The sequence below is a fragment of the Nasonia vitripennis genome, chromosome 3 (genome assembly GCF_009193385.2).
Source record: "Nasonia vitripennis strain AsymCx chromosome 3, Nvit_psr_1.1, whole genome shotgun sequence".
Lineage (NCBI taxonomy): Eukaryota > Metazoa > Arthropoda > Insecta > Hymenoptera > Pteromalidae > Nasonia > Nasonia vitripennis.
In genome coordinates this window covers 21,706,538-21,726,182 of record NC_045759.1, presented here as the reverse complement: position 1 = coordinate 21,726,182, position 19,645 = coordinate 21,706,538, and the positions used below count along the sequence as shown (strand labels likewise).

The window sequence follows — 19,645 nt, the reverse complement described above, 5'->3', positions numbered from 1 at the left end:
CTGGATGGATTTGACTTTTTTTAGATTGTACCTCTCGCTATATTGCGCCCTTCTCTATACCTATAGTGTCTTATCGGCGGGGTGTTGTGGCTTTGCCTATCGACGATGTGTATAGTGCGAGTCGAGCGAGAATATCAAGACGCGTGCGGGGGCTTCATTGTTGTGACGCAGACTTAGAAACAAAAACAAATCGTATTTACTGTTATCGCGATGCGGCCGCCGCGAGCCGCGCTCTCAGCTGCTCAAGCTATAATCCTGAAAGCTGCACCTATTCGCGCAAGTCTAAGCCCCGTTATATAGAGGGCGCTGAAACGAGGGATTCTTGGACGTGCGGGTGTACGTTGACATCGCTAGATGACTCTACCTCTCGCTCCACCTGCGCAAGCTACGCTTAATTGTATATAATTTCATCGTGTGCACCGAATGTGCACCCAATAACGCATCGGGTACTTATAGGTATATATGGGTACCTATATATTTTGGAAATGACGACAGAATATACTGTGGATCCAAGGCGATAAATTCATTCAAGAACCAAAAGTTTTCGAGGCAGTGTCCATTGATAATAGGTACAGCGGAATCGCGGAAGAACGAAGGAAACGTCGCTTAATTTAAGTAGTACGAAGTACAAGAGGTGGTTATCCAGAATAACAGACTTTATAAACAAACAACAAAATGTCTGAGCGTAAAGTATTAAACGTAAGTACCATTTTTATACTTTTTTTATCGAGTTTTGATGACTCCAATTCGGTATCCACAACTCGAGTGTTGGGAATGTCAACAAATACGGATTCTAACCTATGATTTTGTTGTCTTTCAGAAATACTATCCCCCGGATTTCGATCCGTCGAAGATTCCGCGCATGAAATTAGCGCGGAATCGTCAATACACGGTTCGTTTGATGGCCCCGTTCAACATGAGATGCAAGACTTGTGGAGAGTACATCTACAAGGGTAAAAAATTCAATGCCAGAAAGGAGGATGTCGAAGGTGATACATACCTGGGTATACGTATATACAGATTTTACATAAAGTGCACTAGGTGTCTGCAAGAAATTTCCTTCAAAACTGACCCTAAGAATACAGACTATGAGATCGAGGCTGGGGCCACGAGAAATTTCATGGCCCTCAAGTTAGCGGAAGAGCAAGCCAAGCGAGAAGAAGATGAGGAGAAAGAAGAGGAGGCTACTAATCCTATGAAGTTGTTAGAAAAGAGGACACAGCAATCGAAAAATGAATTGGATCTATTGGAGTCCTTGGAGGAACTGAAGGATTTGAACCGCAGGCAGCAAACCATAAATTACGACGAGATGCTTGAACAGTATGACACATCCGCTGCTAGGATAAGAACAGAAAAGGAGCAAGAGGAGTACGACGAGCAGCTAGTCAAGGAAATATTCAAGAACAAGAAGAGGGTTGTGGGAGAAGTCATTGAAGAAGAAACAGTAGAAGAACCAGTGGAAAAATTACCAAAGCTGTCATCCACTTCATCAGATTTGGTACCTGTAGCAGTTTCAAAATCCACTGTCAGCATCGCTGCCAGGAGAAAAAATCTTGGTATTAAATTAAAATCGAATAAGCCTGCTGAAGCCACGGGTGTTAGTAAGAATGAAACGACTGGCAGCAACAGTGAAAAGGATGATGTACAAAGTGCCAGCAAGAACTGTGATACTCCAAAAGTAGAGACTGTTAGTGCTACTGAAAAGAAACCAAGTGGACTGTTAATGTTGGGTGCATATTCGGACAGCAGTGGCAACGATAGTGACTAGACTAATATGAAAAGTATATTTTGGTATTAAAATACAAAGCACAGTACACACATTTTTTTGTAATGAAAAAAAAAAATGACGGTACAAAATAAATTTATTTTTAAAAATATCTGGATTGTAAATTGTCTGTAAAAAGTCAGTTTATTAATGAAAGACACTGTAGTCTGTAGCTAATTGATTAAAGTACTAGGTAATAAATTTATATGCATTAATTTGACACTGAAAAATGTGGTTCTTCCAAGTAATATCTGCCCTCACAGGAAACTGAATCCTCTATTCCTAAAAAAAGAAAGATAATCATTTAGCAAACCTTAATATTTCAGTTTTCGATTAAAATATTCACCTATGAGTCTGCTGAGCTTCTTTGAGCTCAAGCTCTAATTTAGCAATTCTGTTTTCTAGCCTAGTACGCTGTGCCTGGGAACACTCCTCCTGCTGTTCCATCTGTTTGACGAGCTTTTCCAACTTCATCACTTGCAGCTCCTTTTTCTCGAGTGCCTCGTAGAGTTCCTCGATGTCCTCAGCCGTGTTCTACGTGAACGAATAAAAAACGCGTAGCAAAATATTATACTAATCGTTTACATTCGAAGTACCTGCATCAGCTGATCTACCTGAACATCGAGATGACTTTCGGCGCCGACCATACCAGCATCTTCGTGCTGCAGGAGCGTCTGCATCTCCTTTCGGAGTTTTCGATCTTTATTCAAGTTGTGCATATGTCTCTTGTAACGTTCCAGCTTCAGCTGGAGCCTCATACAGGTCTTCTCCAACTCAACGTTCTGTCCGTTCGCTTGAGCGAGACTCGAGCGCAAGTCCGTGACCTGTTGATGTAGCTGCATCACCTGAGCTCCGTAGGCTGCTCGGCTGCCGCTGCCCTCCTTCATGAGTAACTGATTCTGCACCTCGTTCATCTCCTTCAGTTTTTCCTCGAAATACTCGGCTCGTTGCTGCCTATTCATGCATAAAAATGATAGAGTGCAATTGCCCATTTCGAGGCGTTAATGGAGCTTACATCCTTCTGTAATTCTTTTGGAGTTGCTTGAATTGGTCCCTCAAAGTATCTAGCTCGTCGGTTTTAGTAAGCAACTCGGCTGCCAGCCTGATTTCTCTCGAGTTCTCGTCGGTTTTGCCCTACTTGAGATCAATTGAAACTTGTAATCACGAAGCTAAGAAGTGAAGAGAATAGGCAGCTTAATTTTACCGTCTCATCCTCGGGGGCGTTTACCGCAGCCGCTAGAATCTTTTCTCTCTCGGCCTCGAGCTTTCGGATGATTTCACTCTTCTCCGCCAAGATTTTCTGAGTTTCTCTCAGCTCGTCGAACAACTGGATCTCGTATTCCGTGTGTTGGCCGTCAACTTGGCGTCGACAGATAATGACAGATTAACAAAAGTAAGTATTATTTACAATTATATAAGCGATCTTCCTACCAGACAGGACATTCTTCTCCTTTTCCTGAACCTCGAGCAACTGTTGGCACTTTTCTTCCAGCTTTACGTTCCTCGCTTTGAACTGGTCAAACTGGGACTGGAGCTCCTGCCTTTGAACGACGACATACGATTGTAACAATCCGGCATTATTTCGCGATACCAAAATGAAATAATGTACTTTCTCACCTCGTTTTCCTCTCGTCCTCCAGCTCCTGCTGCAGATGCTGAACTTGCTTGTTGTACTGAGCTATGAGTTCTCGCGATTCCTTGTCCTTGGATTCAACTTCCTGCTTCAGTTTGGCCAATCTATGGTCGACAACAGAACAAAAAGGCAGAAAATAAATGAGAATTATCCAGAAGCATATCGATTAATATACTTGGACTCCTGATTTTCCCGCTGCTTGTCGACTTTGGCGATCTCTCCTCGTGCCGCCTCGTTGCTCTTCTGGCACTTGTGCAGTTCCTTGCTCTTCAACTCGAGGCTCGTTTCCTTCTGCTTGAGCTTCTCTTGGAGTTCGCGCAGTTGAGTCTCGAGTTCCCTGACCCTAGCCCGAGTCTTGAGGCCCCGTTCCCTCTCGGCTCTGTCCACCTTCTCCGTCGAGTCGCCTCCGCACTTGGACCGCTCCAGTTGAAGCCTCAACCTCTGCACGAGTTGACTCATCTTTTGAACCTGTTCGCGCAGCTGCTCGGACAGTTCCGCCGATTCCTCGTTCCAGTCGAAGCTCGCGATGCGCTGTGTCAGCTCTTCTTTCAGGCTATGGATGGTTAAAAACAGCGTTAAATGATGTCGAAACAGACAGTACAAACGAGCGTCAACCTGTCCGAGGTGGTTCCATCAGCAGGTTCGAGAGTCTCGATCCAGCTGAGCAACTTTGCGTTCCGCTTCTCCAGCGCCTCTCGACACACTCCCAGCCATGTGTCCGGAATGGAGCTCAGACTAGTCTCGAACTCCGTCAACAGGTCCAAGCTGGCTGTGGCGGGCGCTTGCAGCAGCTCCTGGGCCACTGGATCCTTTCCGCCACCTGCCATCATCTTCTCCCTCAGCTGCTGGATCTCCTCGTACATCGTCAGGCAGTATTTCTACGCGCATTTATCTGTTATATGAATAAAATATCGGGAAATAGCAGAGCTTTCAACGTGGAACCCACTTCTTTCTCGTCGATCTCTTTTCTTAGAGTAGCGTAATGCTTTCGCTTGGTGTTGAACTGGTTCTCCAGGGCCCGTTTGTTGCCGCTGTCCTGACTCTTGGACGCGATCGCCTCCTTCGATAAAAGATCGGTAAAGTTGTCTCCTTGAAATTAAAGCTCGCATACTCTACTCACTCCTGCGGACGTCGTGACCGCAGCTGAACCTGGCTTCTCGTGTTTCGGGATTTTGCTCTTGACCCCAATGATCCCCGAGGGTCTGCCGGTCTTCCTCAGTGCGGGCTTCGCGTTCTCCGCTTTACCTACTATATATAGTATACGCGCATAAAATACGTTCGGCTGTGTGTGAACAAATCTGATACATAAATTCGTGTATACTCTATACAAACTAACTTTCATTCATCGTGTCCGAGCTGCACGTTTTCACCCTCGGAATCGCCATAACATCGGGGGAAAATCACCGCTGGGAAAACCACAAGGTCATAACCAAACCTAAAAAAAAAAAATATACAAAACATATGACTGATGCTCTCGAAATCCGTGCGTTGCTCACTTAACGCTCCTCTCTATGCCCATAGCTATAGGCAATAAGGCAGCGCAAGCAGCGTTCCACGAAGCTGGATCGAAGCGCATGGGGGATACGCAGGGACCGAGAGCTTTTAAAAAATCTCGGCTAAAATTAGTCGCTGCGCGCGTGCCACGCCGCGCACAACTGCGCCTCTTTTCACTCGTGTCTTCGATGATCGACGCAGTAAAAGATGGCTTTTATCGGAAAAGTCGTCTTGCTCGTCGATCTGCTGATCGTCGTTCGAGTCTTGAGCGACAACTGCGTCATACCCTGGATGGAAACCGGACACGAGGTCGCCGAGTCCGAGTACGTTCTGGATCTCTCGATCGTCAACACGACGGGACACTTGCGCTCTTACTTCCCGGACACGCAATATGACAGTAAACAATAGCATCATGATAATCTCGTTATCGATATCGATTCGAATTTTTATATATATATATATATATATATATATATATATATATATATATATATAAACACCTTTTCGTTATCAGTTACCATCAGGTCAAAGTTCAGGAACCAGACCTTCACGCAGTTCTACTTCACGATGTCGAACAAAAATAAAACCATGTCGGACGGGCGGCTGACGCTGCGCGAGGTGCAGCTCTCCATGTTCCACAACGACATGCCGTTCTGCATCAACCGGGTGATCGACGGGCCGATATCGTTGGCGAAGCAGACTCTGAAAATCGGTTGGCAGAGTCCGCCGAGAGACAGCGGTTGCATCGAGCTCAAAGCAGCCATCAAGGAAACGGACCTGAGGTACCACGTGGCCAACCTGACGGTGTGCCAAGACCCGAGGGTCGAACTTGACGACCCGGGACAGATTCTGAGGAACTGCTGCGCCTGCGACGAGGGCAAGTACGAGCTGGGCTTTGAGGGACTCTGGTCCAGGTACACACATCCCAAAGTAAATATTATTATGCGATGATCGTTTTTCGATGCGACAACTTGGTTGCGGCGACTGATGTGGACTTTTTTTCGTTTTCAGAATTTTCCTCGAAGGGAGTGGCTGGCCGTTTTCCCGACGATCATAGGCGCCTCGCACTCCCACGACTACGAGTTCTGGCATCCTTACACCAATGCCAGCGACGGCTTGAAGAAGTACGCCGAAAACGGCGAGACGACGGATCTGGAGTTGGAGCTCAAAGCAAACGTAACTATTGTATAACGCGCACCGGACCCGTCGTTCTGTGAGATTTCAAGTCCTTTCTCGCATTTATTCGCAGATGGCGAGCATAACAACGCTGCTGAAATTCCGCGGCGTGAACTTCCAAAACAAAAGCCGACAATCGTACGCCGGCGTCAGGGTCACCAGAGAGCACCACGTGGTTTCGCTCGTCGCGAGAATAGGTATCGGCAAAACTCATTTTTCATTATCCACCATCATAACCGAATATAAAAAAAAGCTTATTGCAATTCCAGAGCCGTCGCCGGACTGGTTCATAGGCGTCTCGTCCTTGGAACTGTGTCAGCCGGATTGCACGTGGGCGAAGCACAAGACGCTGAATCTCTACGCTTACGACGTCGGCGTGAGGGACGGCACGGGATACGAAGTGAGTTTTCCGCATACAAGACCTACATATAACATTCCCGGCTTTCCTCAAGCAATAATATCACGGCCTCCAGAATCAAGGCGACTTTACGGATCCGGCCGACATGATCAACAGTATGAACATGACTTGGCCTCCGCCGGTCTGGAAAGACGACGCTCTCGTGGAGTCGCCCTTCTACGATAAAACCAATAACACCCACGACGTAAGGCCTCTGGCGAAAATTCATTTCACCCGACGAGCTGGCTCGGAGAAGAGCTGCAAGAAGGTCGGAGCGACGCACTACATGGAACGTACGTTCGCATCTTTGTAGAATATCTCGTGGATTCTAATAAATGGTAATAAAATGCTCGCAGCCGATTGCGTGAATCCATGGAGCTCGTGGGACCCCTGTTCGGTGACCTGCGGCATCGGCGTTGAGAGAAGGAACAGGACTCTGAAGAAGAACGTCAAGGAGGAGGACTGCCCTGTGGAGCTGAAGCAGTCGCGAACTTGCAACATCAAGCAGGTCCCCTGGTAGGTCAATATAGTCAGCTTTGGATGATCGGTAAATAGGTCGGTGAAATCGGTTAACCGATTTTCAGCAAGAAGGAGTTGACGCCAGACGACTGCCTGCTGACCGAGTGGAGCGAGTGGACCAAGTGCTTGGACATGTGCGGCCAGGAGTCGAGACACCGCTCGCGAACCTACAAGTGGACCCAGAACGCTGTCCAGTGCATCGAGACCTTCGGCCAGAAGGTGCTGCAGCAGGAGATCGACTGCGGCCATCCGCCTTGTCCCGACGACAGACCCGTAAGTACGCGATTAAAATATGCCTTTTGCGTATATGCACCTATAACGAGACGTAAATGATAATAAATCGTCGCTTCTCGCAGGTTTGCATGGACGACCTCTACACCGACTGGCAGCTGACTCCCTGTTCCGTGACGGTCGGCGAGGGTTTCAGGGTCAAGTACCGAACGCTCAAACCCAATCCCAACAACTTACTGGGCACCGAAATCGACTATCCAGCCTGTCGCTACGAGGAAGTCGAGTGCACGGTCCATGTCCCGAGATCGCACGACGTCGTGCCCGAGGACCACGAGAAGGCCGAAGAGGCTGAACGTCCCAAGATTCCGCAAGTCGAATATCCCCTACCCGAGATCCCCATAGCCGGTGAGTTTCGGGATATCCGCAGCGTGATTATATCGTATAAAACTATCGTATATTTCGCAGATGATCATTGCTCCATGCCCGCCGACATCGGCCAGTGCGAGGACGGACACAACGAGAATTCCTTGAGGCACTACTACAGGATGGACAGGGACGATTGCGCCATATTCTCGTACACCGGCTGCGGCGGCAACAAGAATAATTTCAAGACCAAGCAGGAATGCATGAGGGACTGCTCGCCCGAAGGTAAATTATACACAATGCGAGACGAGAGGGACGTATACTTTAAAAACGCGTCTCCGACTTTTTTTCAGCCAAAGACGTCAACTGCGTCATGTCGCCCTGGAGCGAGTGGTCCGAGTGCAAGAGCTGCGACAGCGTGCAGTACAGACAAATGACGATCATAGTGAGTCTTTGCATACGATTACTCTGCATACCGCTTACGTTTCGAGTATTCATTCGAATTTTTTCGTTCCGCACCAGGTTCCACCACGGAATAACGGCAGAGCTTGCCCCCTCGACACCGTCGAGAAGCGCAAGTGCACGGAGAAGTGCGCCCGGAACGCGTATCCGAATCAGGCAGGCTATGATTAATTTCCATAAGGAAAACAAAAATAAATAAATAAATAAATAATAATAACCAGCCCGTTGCGCGTCCTTCCGGATCAGTTGAAGCTTTTCCAACGTAATATAACGCAATAATCCATACGTATGCGTCGCTACGAGAGCAAGTATAGCTCGCTTGGCGTCGGTACGATGAATTGAAAAAGTAAAAAAATAGTTTGCACAGAGCGCATTAGCGCTCGAATTACGCCCCCGGCTCAGGCGGGGTAAGATAATACTCGTGGGAGGCTGTTGTGCTCGGCTGTAGACGCGCGACTGCAGACAAAGCCCGCCAAGCGCGACAACGATGCGCTCTCGAGCCCTCGAATCGACCTACCTTATACATTTTACGTATACCCGCGCGCTCGAGAATCGAGAAAAGCTCAACGAAGCTCTCTTTGAAAGCTGCAGCTTTCCACGGCGGCTGAATTTTTCGATGAATTATCCTACGCTCGGTATAGAAGAGCGTCCGGTAAATAAAACAATTTATATACGGCCAAGCGCGAGGCCTCGGAACAATTAGCACCGTGACGGTGCCGGAGAAGCGGCAAATTGACGATATGTGCGAATAGAAAGCTCTCGCGCCCTCCGCGCCTACTCATCGCTATATTGCATATACTGGCTAACTGGGCGCCTGCGCGAGAATTTGCCGCCTCCAGTATTAGAGAGCGGTTACCTATCGCTCTGCTCTCTCTCTCTCTCTCTCTCTCTCTTTCTCTGACGAACGACCGCTCAGTTGCTCGGAAACCGGCCGCGTCGACGCTTTGCACCAGCCTCTCTGCTGCTTTTCCGTGTTTCTCTACACGGGAGCTTTCGCCTGTAAACACAGAGCTTTTGTACGCCGACTTGCTTTGTATAACGTTGCCCATACGTTGCACGCGTGTAGCCGCTCTGGTTAAGCTGACAATTGTAATGAATTAATAAATAAATAAATAAACGTTCTCGCATACAATATAAAAACAAACAAAAAGAAATCGAGCTGATGAATGAACGAGCTATGGACGCAGCAGCGAGCAGAAGAAGCATCAGTGCCGAGTGAAGCGCAGGAAAGTTTCGCGGGCTACTCGCATTCTCGCATTCCAAGCAGCGGCTCTAAACTTGGTGAGTCTATCAGTCAGTCCGACAGCTAACGTTTCATAGCTATAAAGCTCGCGAGCGCACACACGCAACGAGAGAGAGAGAGAGAGAGAGAGAGTAGAAAGAGCTTTTCCTCTACACCATCAACCAGCCGCCCGAAAGTTAGGCTTCCTTCGATGCGAGAGATAGCAAGTAGCCACTGAGGCCAGGATAAATTACGCCTTTCAGCAATCTGCTGAGCTCGGCCGGATTAGAATTAAGCCCCAACAGCTTTAGAGCTTCGAGAGGGAGTAGTCTGTGTATAACGTGCACACGCGCGTTATATATACATAACGTATAAACTCCATTTCGCGCAGCCCGCGCTTATTCCGCGTCTATCCGACCGTTATATATACCCCCCGAATCCTCGGTCTATAGCTTGTGAATTCCCAGTCGGTTAATTGAGATCCGAGCGAGCGATAAAAAGCGCGGATAAATAGAATATAACACCGCGTAGCGGGGGTAGCTTTGACTTTGCGGGCCTGATTTCTCTTTCTCGTATATTGACCACGTGCATATCGAGAGACCGAATGGATTCCTCGAGATGGAAAAGTAGCCGACGATCTCGGATGGCAATCTCGGCGAGATGAGCTGACGATCCTCTTTTCTCTCTCCCTCTTCCACTTTGCGACGACCTGAGAGAGCGCGCGGGGCAACTTTTTTTCCTCCGCCTTCTCCTCTTTTTTTCCGTTATCTCTCTCTCTCTCTCTCTCTTGGCGCGATCGATTAGCATCGCTGCAGCAGCAGAGGCAGATGTCCCATTGCGCGTGACGCGGATTTATCGCCCGATTTTATTTCTCACCCCCCCGACGCAGCAGCAGCAGCAACGATGCAGCTTCGAAAGTTCAGCCAACTCGCGCTCTTGTTGCTCGCCGCGGCTGCGGTGGTGGTAAACGGCTCGACGCACTGCGAGCAAAAGTGGGATGATATCAAGGCACCGCACAGCGTCTCCGAGACCTACCGGATCAAGCTGCTGAAAATCAACACGACCGATGAATTTCGTAGCTTCATGCCCAACACCAAGTATCAGGGTGAGTTTCTTCCTCGCTTCTTATTCTTCGAGACAAGCCTCGACTACTGCACCCCTCTTATATCGCGCGAGAACGAGAGAGACGCATTAGCCGAAGACCCGTGATGTAGTGAAGCCATAAATTCAGCCGACTGAATATAGCGACGAAGCTCGGGGGAGGGCGCCTTGCGTTGATTTTTCTTTATTGCGTGTGCCTTATTGTTGGATAATGTACACGATAAACCTGAGCGCAGTTATGCTGAAGAACGAGATAGAGGACGTGCAGTTCATCAGGTTTTACATAACCGTGGAGAACGAGAACAAGAGTCTGCCGCACGGGGTCCTCGAGCTCTACGACCAAGAGCTGTCCGAGTTCACCCAGGACTGTCCCGACGCTGTCGTTCAGGTATCGCAGGTCGTCAAGGACGATATCTCGGTGTATTGGACCAGTCCCGAGGAGGGCAACGGTTGCGTCATTTTCAGGTGAACAAGTATATATATACGATCGCGAGTTGAATCCTCGGTCTATGTATACAGTGTTCCGTCGACTTTGAAAAATGATTACTGCCGCAGAGCGTCGGTCATGGAGTCGCCGTCGGTGTGGTTTATGGACGGCACTTTGGAGCAAAAGTTCTGCCAGGATCCGAAGGCGAGTTTTGACGACCCTGGACCCGTGCTTCCCGAGTGCTGCGCCTGCGACGAGGCTAAATACGAGCTCGCTTTCGAGGGACTCTGGTCGAGATACACTCATCCGAAAGTCATTATCCTTTGTTATAAGAATGTAGCTTGTATCGCGCTGCTAAACAAATATCATTGCTTCGTTTAGAACTTCCCGAGCAAACCTTGGAACGCCAGGTTTTCCGACGTCATCGGGGCGTCGCACACGTCCGAGTACCGATTCTGGGAGTACAACGGCTACGCGAGCGAAGGGCTCAAGCAGGTCGCCGAGAATGGCGTCACCCGAGTCCTCGAGTCGGAGCTGAAGAACCAGGTATGCCGGGCTAGGTTTCAGGTATGGCGCGGTAACGCCCCGAGGCAATCATAGCTCACCCCCCGACTTGTTTCGCTAGAGTCAACACATCCGTACGATCATCAAGGCCAGGGGGATAAACTTTCCCAACATCACCAGCAAAACCTTCGCGGTCTTTCGAGTGGACCAGATGCACCACCTCATGTCGCTCGTCTCGATGATAGGTACGAACGAAAGTTTAGGTTTAGGTATGAAATTAGGTGTACCAATGAGAGGTAACGAACGACACGCAGATCCGTCGCCGGACTGGTTCGTCGGGGTGTCCGGCCTCGAGCTCTGCCTGAGCAACTGCTCGTGGATCGAGCACAAGGAGCTGAACCTGTACCCGATAGACGCCGGTACGGACGACGGCATCACGTACGAATCCGTCGATGCCCAGACCGAGCCTCGAGACGTGATCCGTCGGATCACGACGACCTGGCCGAACGACGACCGCTCGCCCTTCTACGACGATTCGGCCGTCGACATGAACCCCCTGGCGAGACTCTACCTCAAGCGACAGCGCATCTACGAGAAAAACTGCGAGAGGTCGCCGAGCTCCGAGGACAGCGAAGGTCTAGGCGCTGTAGTAGATCAACCGATCACGCGTAGCAAGTATTATTTTCCTTTGGTTGCGCATTTTATTTTCTTGACTGGCTTCTTTTTAGAGTAGTGTGTGTGTGTGTGTGCGCGTGTGTGTATGTGACGTTTGAGCTTATCGCGTTCGCGTACGCGAGAGAGAAAGAGCTTTTCATGTATCAATGAAACGACGTGCGTGCGTACAGAGGCGTGCAGAGTGACGAATTGGGGTCCCTGGGAGAGCTGCTCGGTCACCTGCGGCAGAGGGGTCAAGCTCAGGCAGCGCAAGTACAAGAACGAGAAGGCCGCGGCGAAGCACAACTGCGACTCCCTATTGACCGACAGAGTCGTCTGTTACGCGCCGGATAACTTCGTCTGGTCAGTATAAAAAGTCGCGAACAAAGCAAGCGGATAATCCCTTGTATCGAATCTGAGCGATGTCATCCGCGTCTGATTGCAGTCCGCCGGACGAAGTGGACGAGAAAAAGTGCCCGCTCAGCCAGTGGTCGGAATGGACGATTTGCAGCAAAAGCTGCGGTCCGGAGAGCCGAACGCGCGAGCGCAACTTTCGGCCGAAGCGCAAACGGAAGGAGTGTCGTATGCAGTATCCTCGAATCGAATTGCAGCAGACGATCGACTGCGAGAATTCGGCCTGCGAAGCCGAGGAGACGACTACCGACGGCGACAGCAGCACTACCGACGTCGCCGGCGACGAGGAAGCGGTAAGCGAGACCACAACCGAGTCGATTACCACTACGGTTTCCTCGGACGAGGAGAGCGACTATGATGCTGCCGATAACAGACGATACTTGGCAAAGATCTGGCCCAGGCCGCGCAGGAAGGTAGTCCTTATTTCAAAGAAAAAAAGCTTCTCTTACAAGCTTTACCGCATATATACTCATCGTATTACGCATCTATACATCACTCGCTCTCTGCGGTCCGCTCGGTATCGATCGTCGATCAATGATTTTTCGGATATTTATCACTTTTTCTTAGCAAGCGGGGCTTGGGACTGATTCGGACATTTGCATCATTAACAACTCATTCCATTTCTCGTTCATTGCCAAGCATGAAAGTCTTCATTTATTAACACGATATTGAAAAAAGAATTTTTAGAGGAACAATATGCTTGACAGAGGTAGCGCGCGATGTCAAGTATACACGAATCAATCCCAAATCCGCGCTAGAATACAATCGCATGAAAAATACCGCCGTTTATAACTAACGAAGCAAAACACGCTTAGAAATGCCCCGAGTCGCGTTACTATCAGTGGTCCTTCTGGAGTCCGTGTTCGGTGTCCTGTGGCTCGGGCACCAAGAGCCGATCACGACAGATCAAACCTGACTACTCGCCGAACGCGGCCGACTACGAGTGCCAGTACGAGTCGGCCATCTGCGAGGCCGAGACCAAGTCTTGTCAAATCACTCCGGAACTCGTGCAAGGTAAACTACTTTATGCTACTAATTGAATTATACACTATGCGTCACGTTCACACCTTATACCTCGCCTCATTCGCTTGACGTCGTCGTCGCGCGCAGTCATTTGCTCTCAGCCCGTGCAGCTCGGCCACTGTCCCGACGAGCATGACGACAACTCCCTGCGCTACTACTACGACAAAATCACCGCCAAGTGCCTGCTTTTCCATTACACCGGCTGCAACGGCAACATGAACAATTTCCGAACGCTTCAGGAGTGCCAGACGACCTGTTCCACGTTTCGTAAGTCATTTTTCATACCGATCGCCCACACGCTGTCATGCTTGATTAACATTTTTTTTTTGTATCCGCAACCCACTAACATTCTAACCGACGAAGAGGATCCCGATAGCTTAAAAAATTACAAGCTGAAGCTCAGCAGCGTCGTCACCTATAACGTGCCGCTCACCGATCATCCGAACTCCAAGATCAAACGCGCCAGATCTGACGGTGATCTTCTTACTAATATACCTAGAATAACTTTCCATTCTCCGATTATACCAACTTTCGTTATATCTGTCTCCAATATTGTTTATAACGTAGTGTAATGAGAGTTTAAATATTATCGAATTTTTCGTATAAACTTGTGCAGATAATACGACTGAGAAAAAGAAGAAAAAGAAGCACAAGGGGGAGACGAAATCCAACGACAGAGTCGATTGCAGGATGACGGAGTGGAGCGATTGGTCGCCTTGCTATAGCTGCAAGGGCTACAGAACCATGTCTCGCGATGTATTGGTAATCCTGAGTAATTTTTCATTTTCAACCGTCTTATACCGGTTATCGATAATCTAATGATTGATTTTCTATAGACCCATCCGAGGAACGGGGGTAAGAGTTGCCCGACCAAGACGATGCGACGGCAAAAGTGTCACAAAGTTTTACCGGATTGCAGTAAGAATATTTTCGATCTTGCATAATTCATATTAGAGCTTTATATATACGTATAGCGAATTATAATTCATTCACGATTTAGACGTACAAAACGACAGAGAGGCACTGGTTTTCGACTCCAGCGAAGAGCAAGGTATGTTACTACGATAAACGCTCGAACTACACTACAAAATTGCGACTTAAAAAAAAAAATGATGATGCGTCTGCGCTTACAGTTTCGGTGCACTGTCGAGTGAGTCCCTGGGGTCCGTGGTCCAGCTGCGCGACGAGCTGCGGTCTGTCGCAGCGACGGCGAACACGAAAAATAGCCGTGGAGCCTCGGGGGCCATTTGGAAAAAGTTGCCCGGCGCTCGCCCAAATCGAGACCTGTCGACTTCCAGCTTGTATTAACGCCACTTAGGACAGACGACGACGACGACGACAATTCCGTGTGACAATTATATCTGTATGATTTCTAGCTGCTTTCGATTGCGCACACTCGAGAGATTAGCGTTGTTGCAAAATCGTCTGGAAATCGTTCTTTCGTTTCTTTGGTATACACACCACAGTCACACACATGAAAAAGAAATGCACAAATTTAACGTAATTTGTTTATTTATATATATATATACATACTTACACTTGCTTTTATCATTCTGGCAAACCTAATTCACAATTCCTGTACCTCTTTGCTATTATACATACATAGAAGAGTCCATCGGTCGTTTTATACAAGAAAAAAAATTGTCATTCATACGTGTGTGTGAGTTAATATAACCAAAGTAGTTATTTACATATCATGAAGAGTAAGATGCACAAGATAGGGCATCTTATTGGTAGACAATAAAAGAAAAAAAAAATATCATGAAAAAACGCACTCTTTTTGTAAAATAATAATGTTGTAAATTCGATTGCAATAAACTGTCTTATTTTCTTATCCTTTTCCCGACCTGCGATATCAAAATTATTGTTTATTATAAAATCAGGTTGGTACATGTTGCTTTAACTTAAAATACTTACTTATCGATTTCCTTTTATTTTTCGTTACCACTTGCTTTCGTCTTCTCTTCTTCTAATGTATCTTTCTGCTGATTCTCGTTATTTACATTATTATTTTTATCGTCAGTCTCTAATTTTGGCATGAAAGACAACTTAAAAGCTGTTGCTTTTGATACGCAAGTCTTGGTAGAAATCAGTTCCTTAATTTCTTTCTCGATTAGTTCAACTAGCTCTTGCTTTAAATAGATATTTGATTAGAAAAAGATATTTATTTTGAGAAGAAAGACAAGAGCTTACAGAAACAAACAAGCTGTGTTAATTATAAATATAAGATTACCGCTTTAGTGTGATTGCCATCTTTGGATATGAAAATTCGAATCTCGTGTTTCTTTTTTAACAACTTCATAATTTGATTAATCTTGATGTACAAGTCATGCTCAGTAGTTTTCGTTGAAATAGTAAACAATTTATCTTCCTTCACAGCTGCATCCTTTTCCTTTTTCTTTCTCTCCTTGAATTTGACACCCTCTTCGAAGAATTCTTGGCTAGTCATTAGTTTGAACAGCGGTTTCTGACTCTTGGTATCAAAGTCAAGAATTTTCACCAATTTCAGTTTTCTACGATCAGCCAATTTTTTCGCTTGTTCCAGTGTCATCATTGAGATATCATCTTCGGGAGATATTAGTGTTACTTGAGGACTGGTCAGAGGTTTTCTCTTCTTAGGTTTCTCAGGAGCATTCGGATTATTGGATTTATTCACTGGTTTGAATTTTTCCTCTGTGCACAAGAACTTGTTGCATACAATGTTGCAGGATAACGTCAAGTTCACATTTTTGTTGTCTATTTCTGTCAGATAATTTATGCGAGACTTGGAAAAACGAAAAGTTCGTAAAACTTGACTCGTTCTACACACACCGGCAAACGCCATTTTCGCACTGAGTAATGAGTATTGTATTGAGTTTGGTTAGAGATTTTTTACACTAAGCTTAGACCATCGCCATATTTACTTTCTCCCGCACAGATTTCTCCTCTGCCGATCATTGATATATAGATAGGTATAGAAGATCGTCGGTATATAAGTAGAGACTGTATTGTGGCAAGCAGACAGCTGATCCACAGCGAAGCGGAGCACGGCAGAGAGGGGGAGGGCATAGTTAAAAGCATAAACCGCGAGATAGACTTCAAGGCTGTACAGTGTAGTGTAGGTTAAGTTGTTTTAACAACGTTAACCATGATCGCAACTAGATTAAACAGAATTTCTTGATTTAAACTATCTAACCATCACTATTGTCAAATTATGTGAATACAAAAGTTGTTAATAATGAAGTTGCAATTGTTTTTATTTAACTCGTTATCTAATAGAATTAAACATCAAATTGGTCTTTGTCAAAAACAAAGGTAAACATGATTATTTTTGTTGAATTTTTGATTATAAAACGTTCGTTCAAATGGAAAATTTTTCAGATGGTTTTCCCTAACGTTTTCAAAGTCTTATTCAATGGACGAGGATGCTCTGAAAGAATACAAAACTCCTGTAGAAAATATTCGCAATTTCAGCATAATAGCTCATGTAGATCATGGCAAAAGTACCCTTGCAGATAGACTTTTGGAAATGACTGGAGCAATTAAGACAAATTCGGGAATGCAGGTGTTGGACAAGTTACAAGTGGAAAAAGAACGAGGAATCACTGTGAAAGCTCAAACGTGTTCACTTAAATATACACTTGAAGACAAAGAATATCTTCTAAATTTGATTGATACTCCTGGACACGTTGACTTTGCCTCTGAAGTGCATCGATCTCTAGCAGCATGCCAAGGTGTCATTCTTTTAGTTGATGCCAATGATGGTGTACAAGCCCAGACAGTTGCAAATTTTTACCTTGCATTTGGAAAAGATCTTACAATAATACCTGTCATAAACAAAATTGATTTGAAGAATGCAAATCCCGATAGAGTTGTCAAACAGTTGAACAATCTTTTTGATATGGAAGATGAAGAGATCATAAAGATATCTGCTAAAAATGGTACTAATGTTGATGAGGTTTTAAAAGCTATTGTCAAAAGAGTACCTCCTCCACCAGCATTAGCAAATAAACCATTAAGGGCCCTTATTTTTGACAGTTGGTATGATAAGTATAAGGGTGCTATTTCTTTAGTTTATATTAGAGATGGAGTTCTATCAGTTGGTGATCAGATAACATCTTGCTACACAAAAAAATCATATGAAGTTAAATCATTAGCCTTTCTAAGGCCAGAACTAGAATATCTTAAAAAAATGTAATGATTAAATAATTTTATTGTTTTTTTTTCTATTCAAAATTCAAATAATTGAATATTTTGAGAATCTATTCTTTTTTTTTTCTTATATACTTAGATATGCCGGACAGGTGGGGTGTGTAACATGCAACATGAGGACTTCTGCGGAAGCGCACATAGGAGATACGCTTCATTTAAAAAGCACACCAGTAGAACCTCTTCCAGGATTTAAAATAGCCAAATCAATGGTTTATGCTGGTGTTTATCCCATGGATCAGTCACAGCATCTTGCTCTTCAAGCTGCTATTGAAAAATTAGTATTAAATGATAATGCAGTTACAGTGACAAAAGAATCTAGGTACAATAAAATTGCCTACCATTTAAAAAAAATTATTCAGAAGCCTGATTTTTTGTTGAAAATATGCATGTTTTACTTTTAATCCATTGAATAATATTTTTTAGTCCAGCTTTAGGTCAAGGATGGCGACTTGGCTTTCTTGGTCTTTTACACATGGAAGTATTCAATCAAAGATTGGATCAAGAGTACGATGCTCAAGCAGTTTTGACTGCACCAGGAGTTACTTATAAAGCCACAATTTTTGGCAGCAAAAATATTATCAAATACCAAGGTGAAACAGTTGTATTTAGCAATCCATCTCATTTTCCAGATTTAACCATTGTCAAAGAACTATATGAACCTATAGTTTTAGGAACAATTATCACACCAGGTTTGTTATACATTTTAAATCCTTAAATCCTATCGATTCTGAATTAAATTGATATCACAAGACTACATTAATCTAAGAAATATAATCTTATTTTGCTCAGACAACTATTTCGGACCAGTAATGTCTTTAATCATGGAACGCCGGGGATTAGAAAAGTCAACAAAAAATATAGATAATGACAGAGTCATGATACAATTTAGCGTGCCATTAAACGAAATCATTGTTGATTTTCACGATGAATTGAAATCACTCACTTCTGGGTATGCAAGTTTTGATTATGAAGACTCTGGATATGAATTATCCAACATAGTCAAAGTAAGAATTGATTACTTAAAACATCGTCTTGTTTAAATAAAAACTTAAAAGTAAACGACACTATGAAATTTCAGATGGACATCAAATTAAACGGGCATCAAGTCGAAGAATTAAGTACAATAGTTCACTGCTCTAAAGCTTCCCAGAAAGCAAAGCAGATGTGCGTTAAATTATTAGATATAATTCCTCGCCAACAGTTTCTTATTGCGATTCAAGCATGTGTGGGGTCCAAGGTTCTAGCGAGAGAAAATTTAAAACCCTACCGAAAAGACGTCACAGCGAAATTGGTAATGTTTTGTAATATATAAATATCAATTTCCTAGCTATATATAGTCACAAGACTGATTTTTCAATAATATTCTTCAGTATGGTGGAGACATTACGAGGAAACAAAAATTGTTGGCCAAACAAAAAGAAGGTAAGAAAAGAATGAGAATGATCGGAAACATCGCTCTTCCGCGTGAAACCTTTATCGACGTACTAAAAAGGTGAATTGTACATTAAATGTAAATAATAAAACGAGATAAATTTTGATTTTTCAAAACTAAACGTCTTTCATTGAACACTTTTATTCGTTAATATTTATAATAATCCGCCGTTAAAAGATCACAGATCGATTTATTCAAGTAAATGAAACATCGGTTTATTATATTTTAGTACAAATTTATTGAGGAAGAAAAATGTTTGCTTCTTGGCTTTGCAATAAAGTATAAATGTTACGAAAGAAAATTGAACTTCCAAATAAAAATCCTAAATACTGATATTAATCATAGCAGAATTAATGATAACACAATATATGCATTAAAATCATTGTAAATCTCGAAAGAAAATCTTAAAATCTAATGATATGCTGATAATTATGTAGGTAACAATAGTTTGTTATACCATTGTTTGTATTCAATAAAATTTTGCGAAAGAGAAATCAGTCGCGCACAAGACGGATGTCGATAAAATCAGTTTTTTTCCTGTATATATAGAATAATATATATACGATACGACACAATTTCTTTGGTCCTAGCAAAAATAAAATAATACAGGTAAATAAGAATCCATCAGCAAAAATGA

At 44.8% G+C, this 19,645-nt stretch overlaps 6 protein-coding genes across 17 annotated transcripts; 4 read left to right on the top strand and 2 right to left on the bottom strand.

The window, feature by feature from the left end:
- The first annotated feature begins 51 nt into the window (after positions 1–51).
- On the top strand, positions 52–1,995 carry LOC100113807 (splicing factor YJU2). The gene is made up of 2 exons (XM_001605290.6): positions 52–699; positions 821–1,995. Exons 1-2 carry the CDS (start codon positions 676–678, stop codon positions 1,766–1,768), a joined length of 972 nt encoding a protein of 323 aa, XP_001605340.1. The 5' UTR covers positions 52–675; the 3' UTR covers positions 1,769–1,995.
- On the bottom strand, positions 1,884–14,646 carry LOC100678917 (myosin heavy chain, embryonic smooth muscle isoform). 3 transcript variants are annotated; one of them, XM_031927919.2, is made up of 13 exons: positions 14,517–14,646; positions 4,735–4,833; positions 4,519–4,646; positions 4,345–4,458; positions 4,014–4,276; positions 3,574–3,951; positions 3,383–3,502; positions 3,197–3,306; positions 2,970–3,124; positions 2,781–2,899; positions 2,380–2,719; positions 2,112–2,299; positions 1,884–2,047 (listed from the first exon to the last, which is right to left on the bottom strand). In XM_031927919.2, the coding sequence occupies exons 2-13, from the start codon at positions 4,781–4,783 to the stop codon at positions 2,023–2,025; spliced, it is 1,989 nt and encodes a 662-aa protein (XP_031783779.1). In that variant the 5' UTR covers positions 4,784–4,833; positions 14,517–14,646; the 3' UTR covers positions 1,884–2,022. The 3 variants fall into 3 exon arrangements, with proteins under 3 accessions (XP_031783779.1, XP_031783778.1, XP_031783780.1); XM_031927918.1 differs by having other exon boundaries at positions 1,887–2,047; positions 2,362–2,719; XM_031927920.2 differs by lacking the exons at positions 4,519–4,646; positions 4,735–4,833; positions 14,517–14,646 and having other exon boundaries at positions 1,887–2,047; positions 2,362–2,719; positions 4,014–4,290; positions 4,345–4,459.
- Positions 4,981–8,263, top strand: LOC100118872 (spondin-1-like). The gene is made up of 12 exons (XM_008205248.3): positions 4,981–5,289; positions 5,407–5,822; positions 5,904–6,068; positions 6,142–6,265; positions 6,338–6,468; positions 6,542–6,758; positions 6,822–6,981; positions 7,050–7,257; positions 7,341–7,620; positions 7,681–7,863; positions 7,932–8,023; positions 8,101–8,263. Exons 1-12 carry the CDS (start codon positions 5,100–5,102, stop codon positions 8,209–8,211), a joined length of 2,277 nt encoding a protein of 758 aa, XP_008203470.3. The 5' UTR covers positions 4,981–5,099; the 3' UTR covers positions 8,212–8,263.
- Positions 8,924–15,193, top strand: LOC100118801 (spondin-1). 10 transcript variants are annotated; one of them, XM_032597970.1, is made up of 16 exons: positions 8,924–9,321; positions 10,155–10,367; positions 10,600–10,828; positions 10,919–11,102; positions 11,172–11,336; positions 11,416–11,539; positions 11,609–11,929; positions 12,140–12,311; positions 12,394–12,775; positions 13,178–13,376; positions 13,473–13,652; positions 13,749–13,859; positions 14,002–14,147; positions 14,222–14,303; positions 14,386–14,436; positions 14,519–15,181. In XM_032597970.1, exons 1-16 carry the CDS (start codon positions 9,207–9,209, stop codon positions 14,701–14,703), a joined length of 2,859 nt encoding a protein of 952 aa, XP_032453861.1. In that variant the 5' UTR covers positions 8,924–9,206; the 3' UTR covers positions 14,704–15,181. The 10 variants fall into 10 exon arrangements, with proteins under 10 accessions (XP_032453861.1, XP_016839125.1, XP_032453862.1 ...); XM_016983636.3 differs by having other exon boundaries at positions 11,609–11,965; positions 14,519–15,142; XM_016983635.3 differs by having other exon boundaries at positions 8,936–9,321; positions 10,152–10,367; positions 11,609–11,965; positions 14,519–15,142.
- On the bottom strand, positions 14,880–16,423 carry LOC100678779. Its single transcript, XM_031927927.2, has 3 exons — positions 15,619–16,423; positions 15,303–15,517; positions 14,880–15,232 (listed from the first exon to the last, which is right to left on the bottom strand). The coding sequence occupies exons 1-2, from the start codon at positions 16,207–16,209 to the stop codon at positions 15,317–15,319; spliced, it is 792 nt and encodes a 263-aa protein (XP_031783787.1). The 5' UTR covers positions 16,210–16,423; the 3' UTR covers positions 14,880–15,232; positions 15,303–15,316.
- Positions 16,376–19,129, top strand: LOC100118727 (translation factor GUF1 homolog, mitochondrial). The gene is made up of 7 exons (XM_001602575.5): positions 16,376–16,679; positions 16,746–17,558; positions 17,656–17,895; positions 18,000–18,265; positions 18,366–18,580; positions 18,655–18,867; positions 18,947–19,129. Exons 1-7 carry the CDS (start codon positions 16,603–16,605, stop codon positions 19,070–19,072), a joined length of 1,950 nt encoding a protein of 649 aa, XP_001602625.1. The 5' UTR covers positions 16,376–16,602; the 3' UTR covers positions 19,073–19,129.
- Positions 19,130–19,645: the final 516 nt, after the last annotated feature.

Bases quoted from the DNA above. Each gene is read 5' to 3' on its own strand.
- LOC100113807 (XM_001605290.6), top strand. From the start codon at position 676: ATGTCTGAGCGTAAAGTATTAAAC. The intron at 700-820 runs GTAAGTACCATT...GTTGTCTTTCAG, and splicing joins CTGAGCGTAAAGTATTAAAC to AAATACTATCCCCCGGATTT.
- LOC100678917 (XM_031927918.1), bottom strand. From the start codon at position 4,783: ATGGCGATTCCGAGGGTGAAAACGTGCAGCTCGGACACGATGAATGAA. The intron at 4,459-4,518 runs GTGAGTAGAGTA...CTTTTATCGAAG, and splicing joins CGGTCACGACGTCCGCAGGA to GAGGCGATCGCGTCCAAGAG. The intron at 2,048-2,111 runs GTGAATATTTTA...TTCTTTTTTTAG, and splicing joins GAAGCTCAGCAGACTCATAG to GAATAGAGGATTCAGTTTCC.
- LOC100678779 (XM_031927927.2), bottom strand. From the start codon at position 16,209: ATGGCGTTTGCCGGTGTGTGTAGAACGAGTCAAGTTTTACGAACTTTT. The intron at 15,518-15,618 runs GTAATCTTATAT...ATCTATTTAAAG, and splicing joins ATGGCAATCACACTAAAGCG to CAAGAGCTAGTTGAACTAAT.
- LOC100118872 (XM_008205248.3), top strand. From the start codon at position 5,100: ATGGCTTTTATCGGAAAAGTCGTCTTGCTCGTCGATCTGCTGATCGTC. The intron at 6,759-6,821 runs GTACGTTCGCAT...AAATGCTCGCAG, and splicing joins AGCGACGCACTACATGGAAC to CCGATTGCGTGAATCCATGG. The intron at 6,982-7,049 runs GTAGGTCAATAT...ACCGATTTTCAG, and splicing joins AACATCAAGCAGGTCCCCTG to CAAGAAGGAGTTGACGCCAG.
- LOC100118727 (XM_001602575.5), top strand. From the start codon at position 16,603: ATGAAGTTGCAATTGTTTTTATTTAACTCGTTATCTAATAGAATTAAA. The intron at 17,559-17,655 runs GTAATGATTAAA...TTATATACTTAG, and splicing joins CTAGAATATCTTAAAAAAAT to ATATGCCGGACAGGTGGGGT. The intron at 18,581-18,654 runs GTAAGAATTGAT...ATGAAATTTCAG, and splicing joins AATTATCCAACATAGTCAAA to ATGGACATCAAATTAAACGG.
- LOC100118801 (XM_016983635.3), top strand. From the start codon at position 9,207: ATGAACGAGCTATGGACGCAGCAGCGAGCAGAAGAAGCATCAGTGCCG. The intron at 12,312-12,393 runs GTCAGTATAAAA...GTCTGATTGCAG, and splicing joins GCGCCGGATAACTTCGTCTG to TCCGCCGGACGAAGTGGACG. The intron at 12,776-13,177 runs GTAGTCCTTATT...AAACACGCTTAG, and splicing joins GGCCCAGGCCGCGCAGGAAG to AAATGCCCCGAGTCGCGTTA.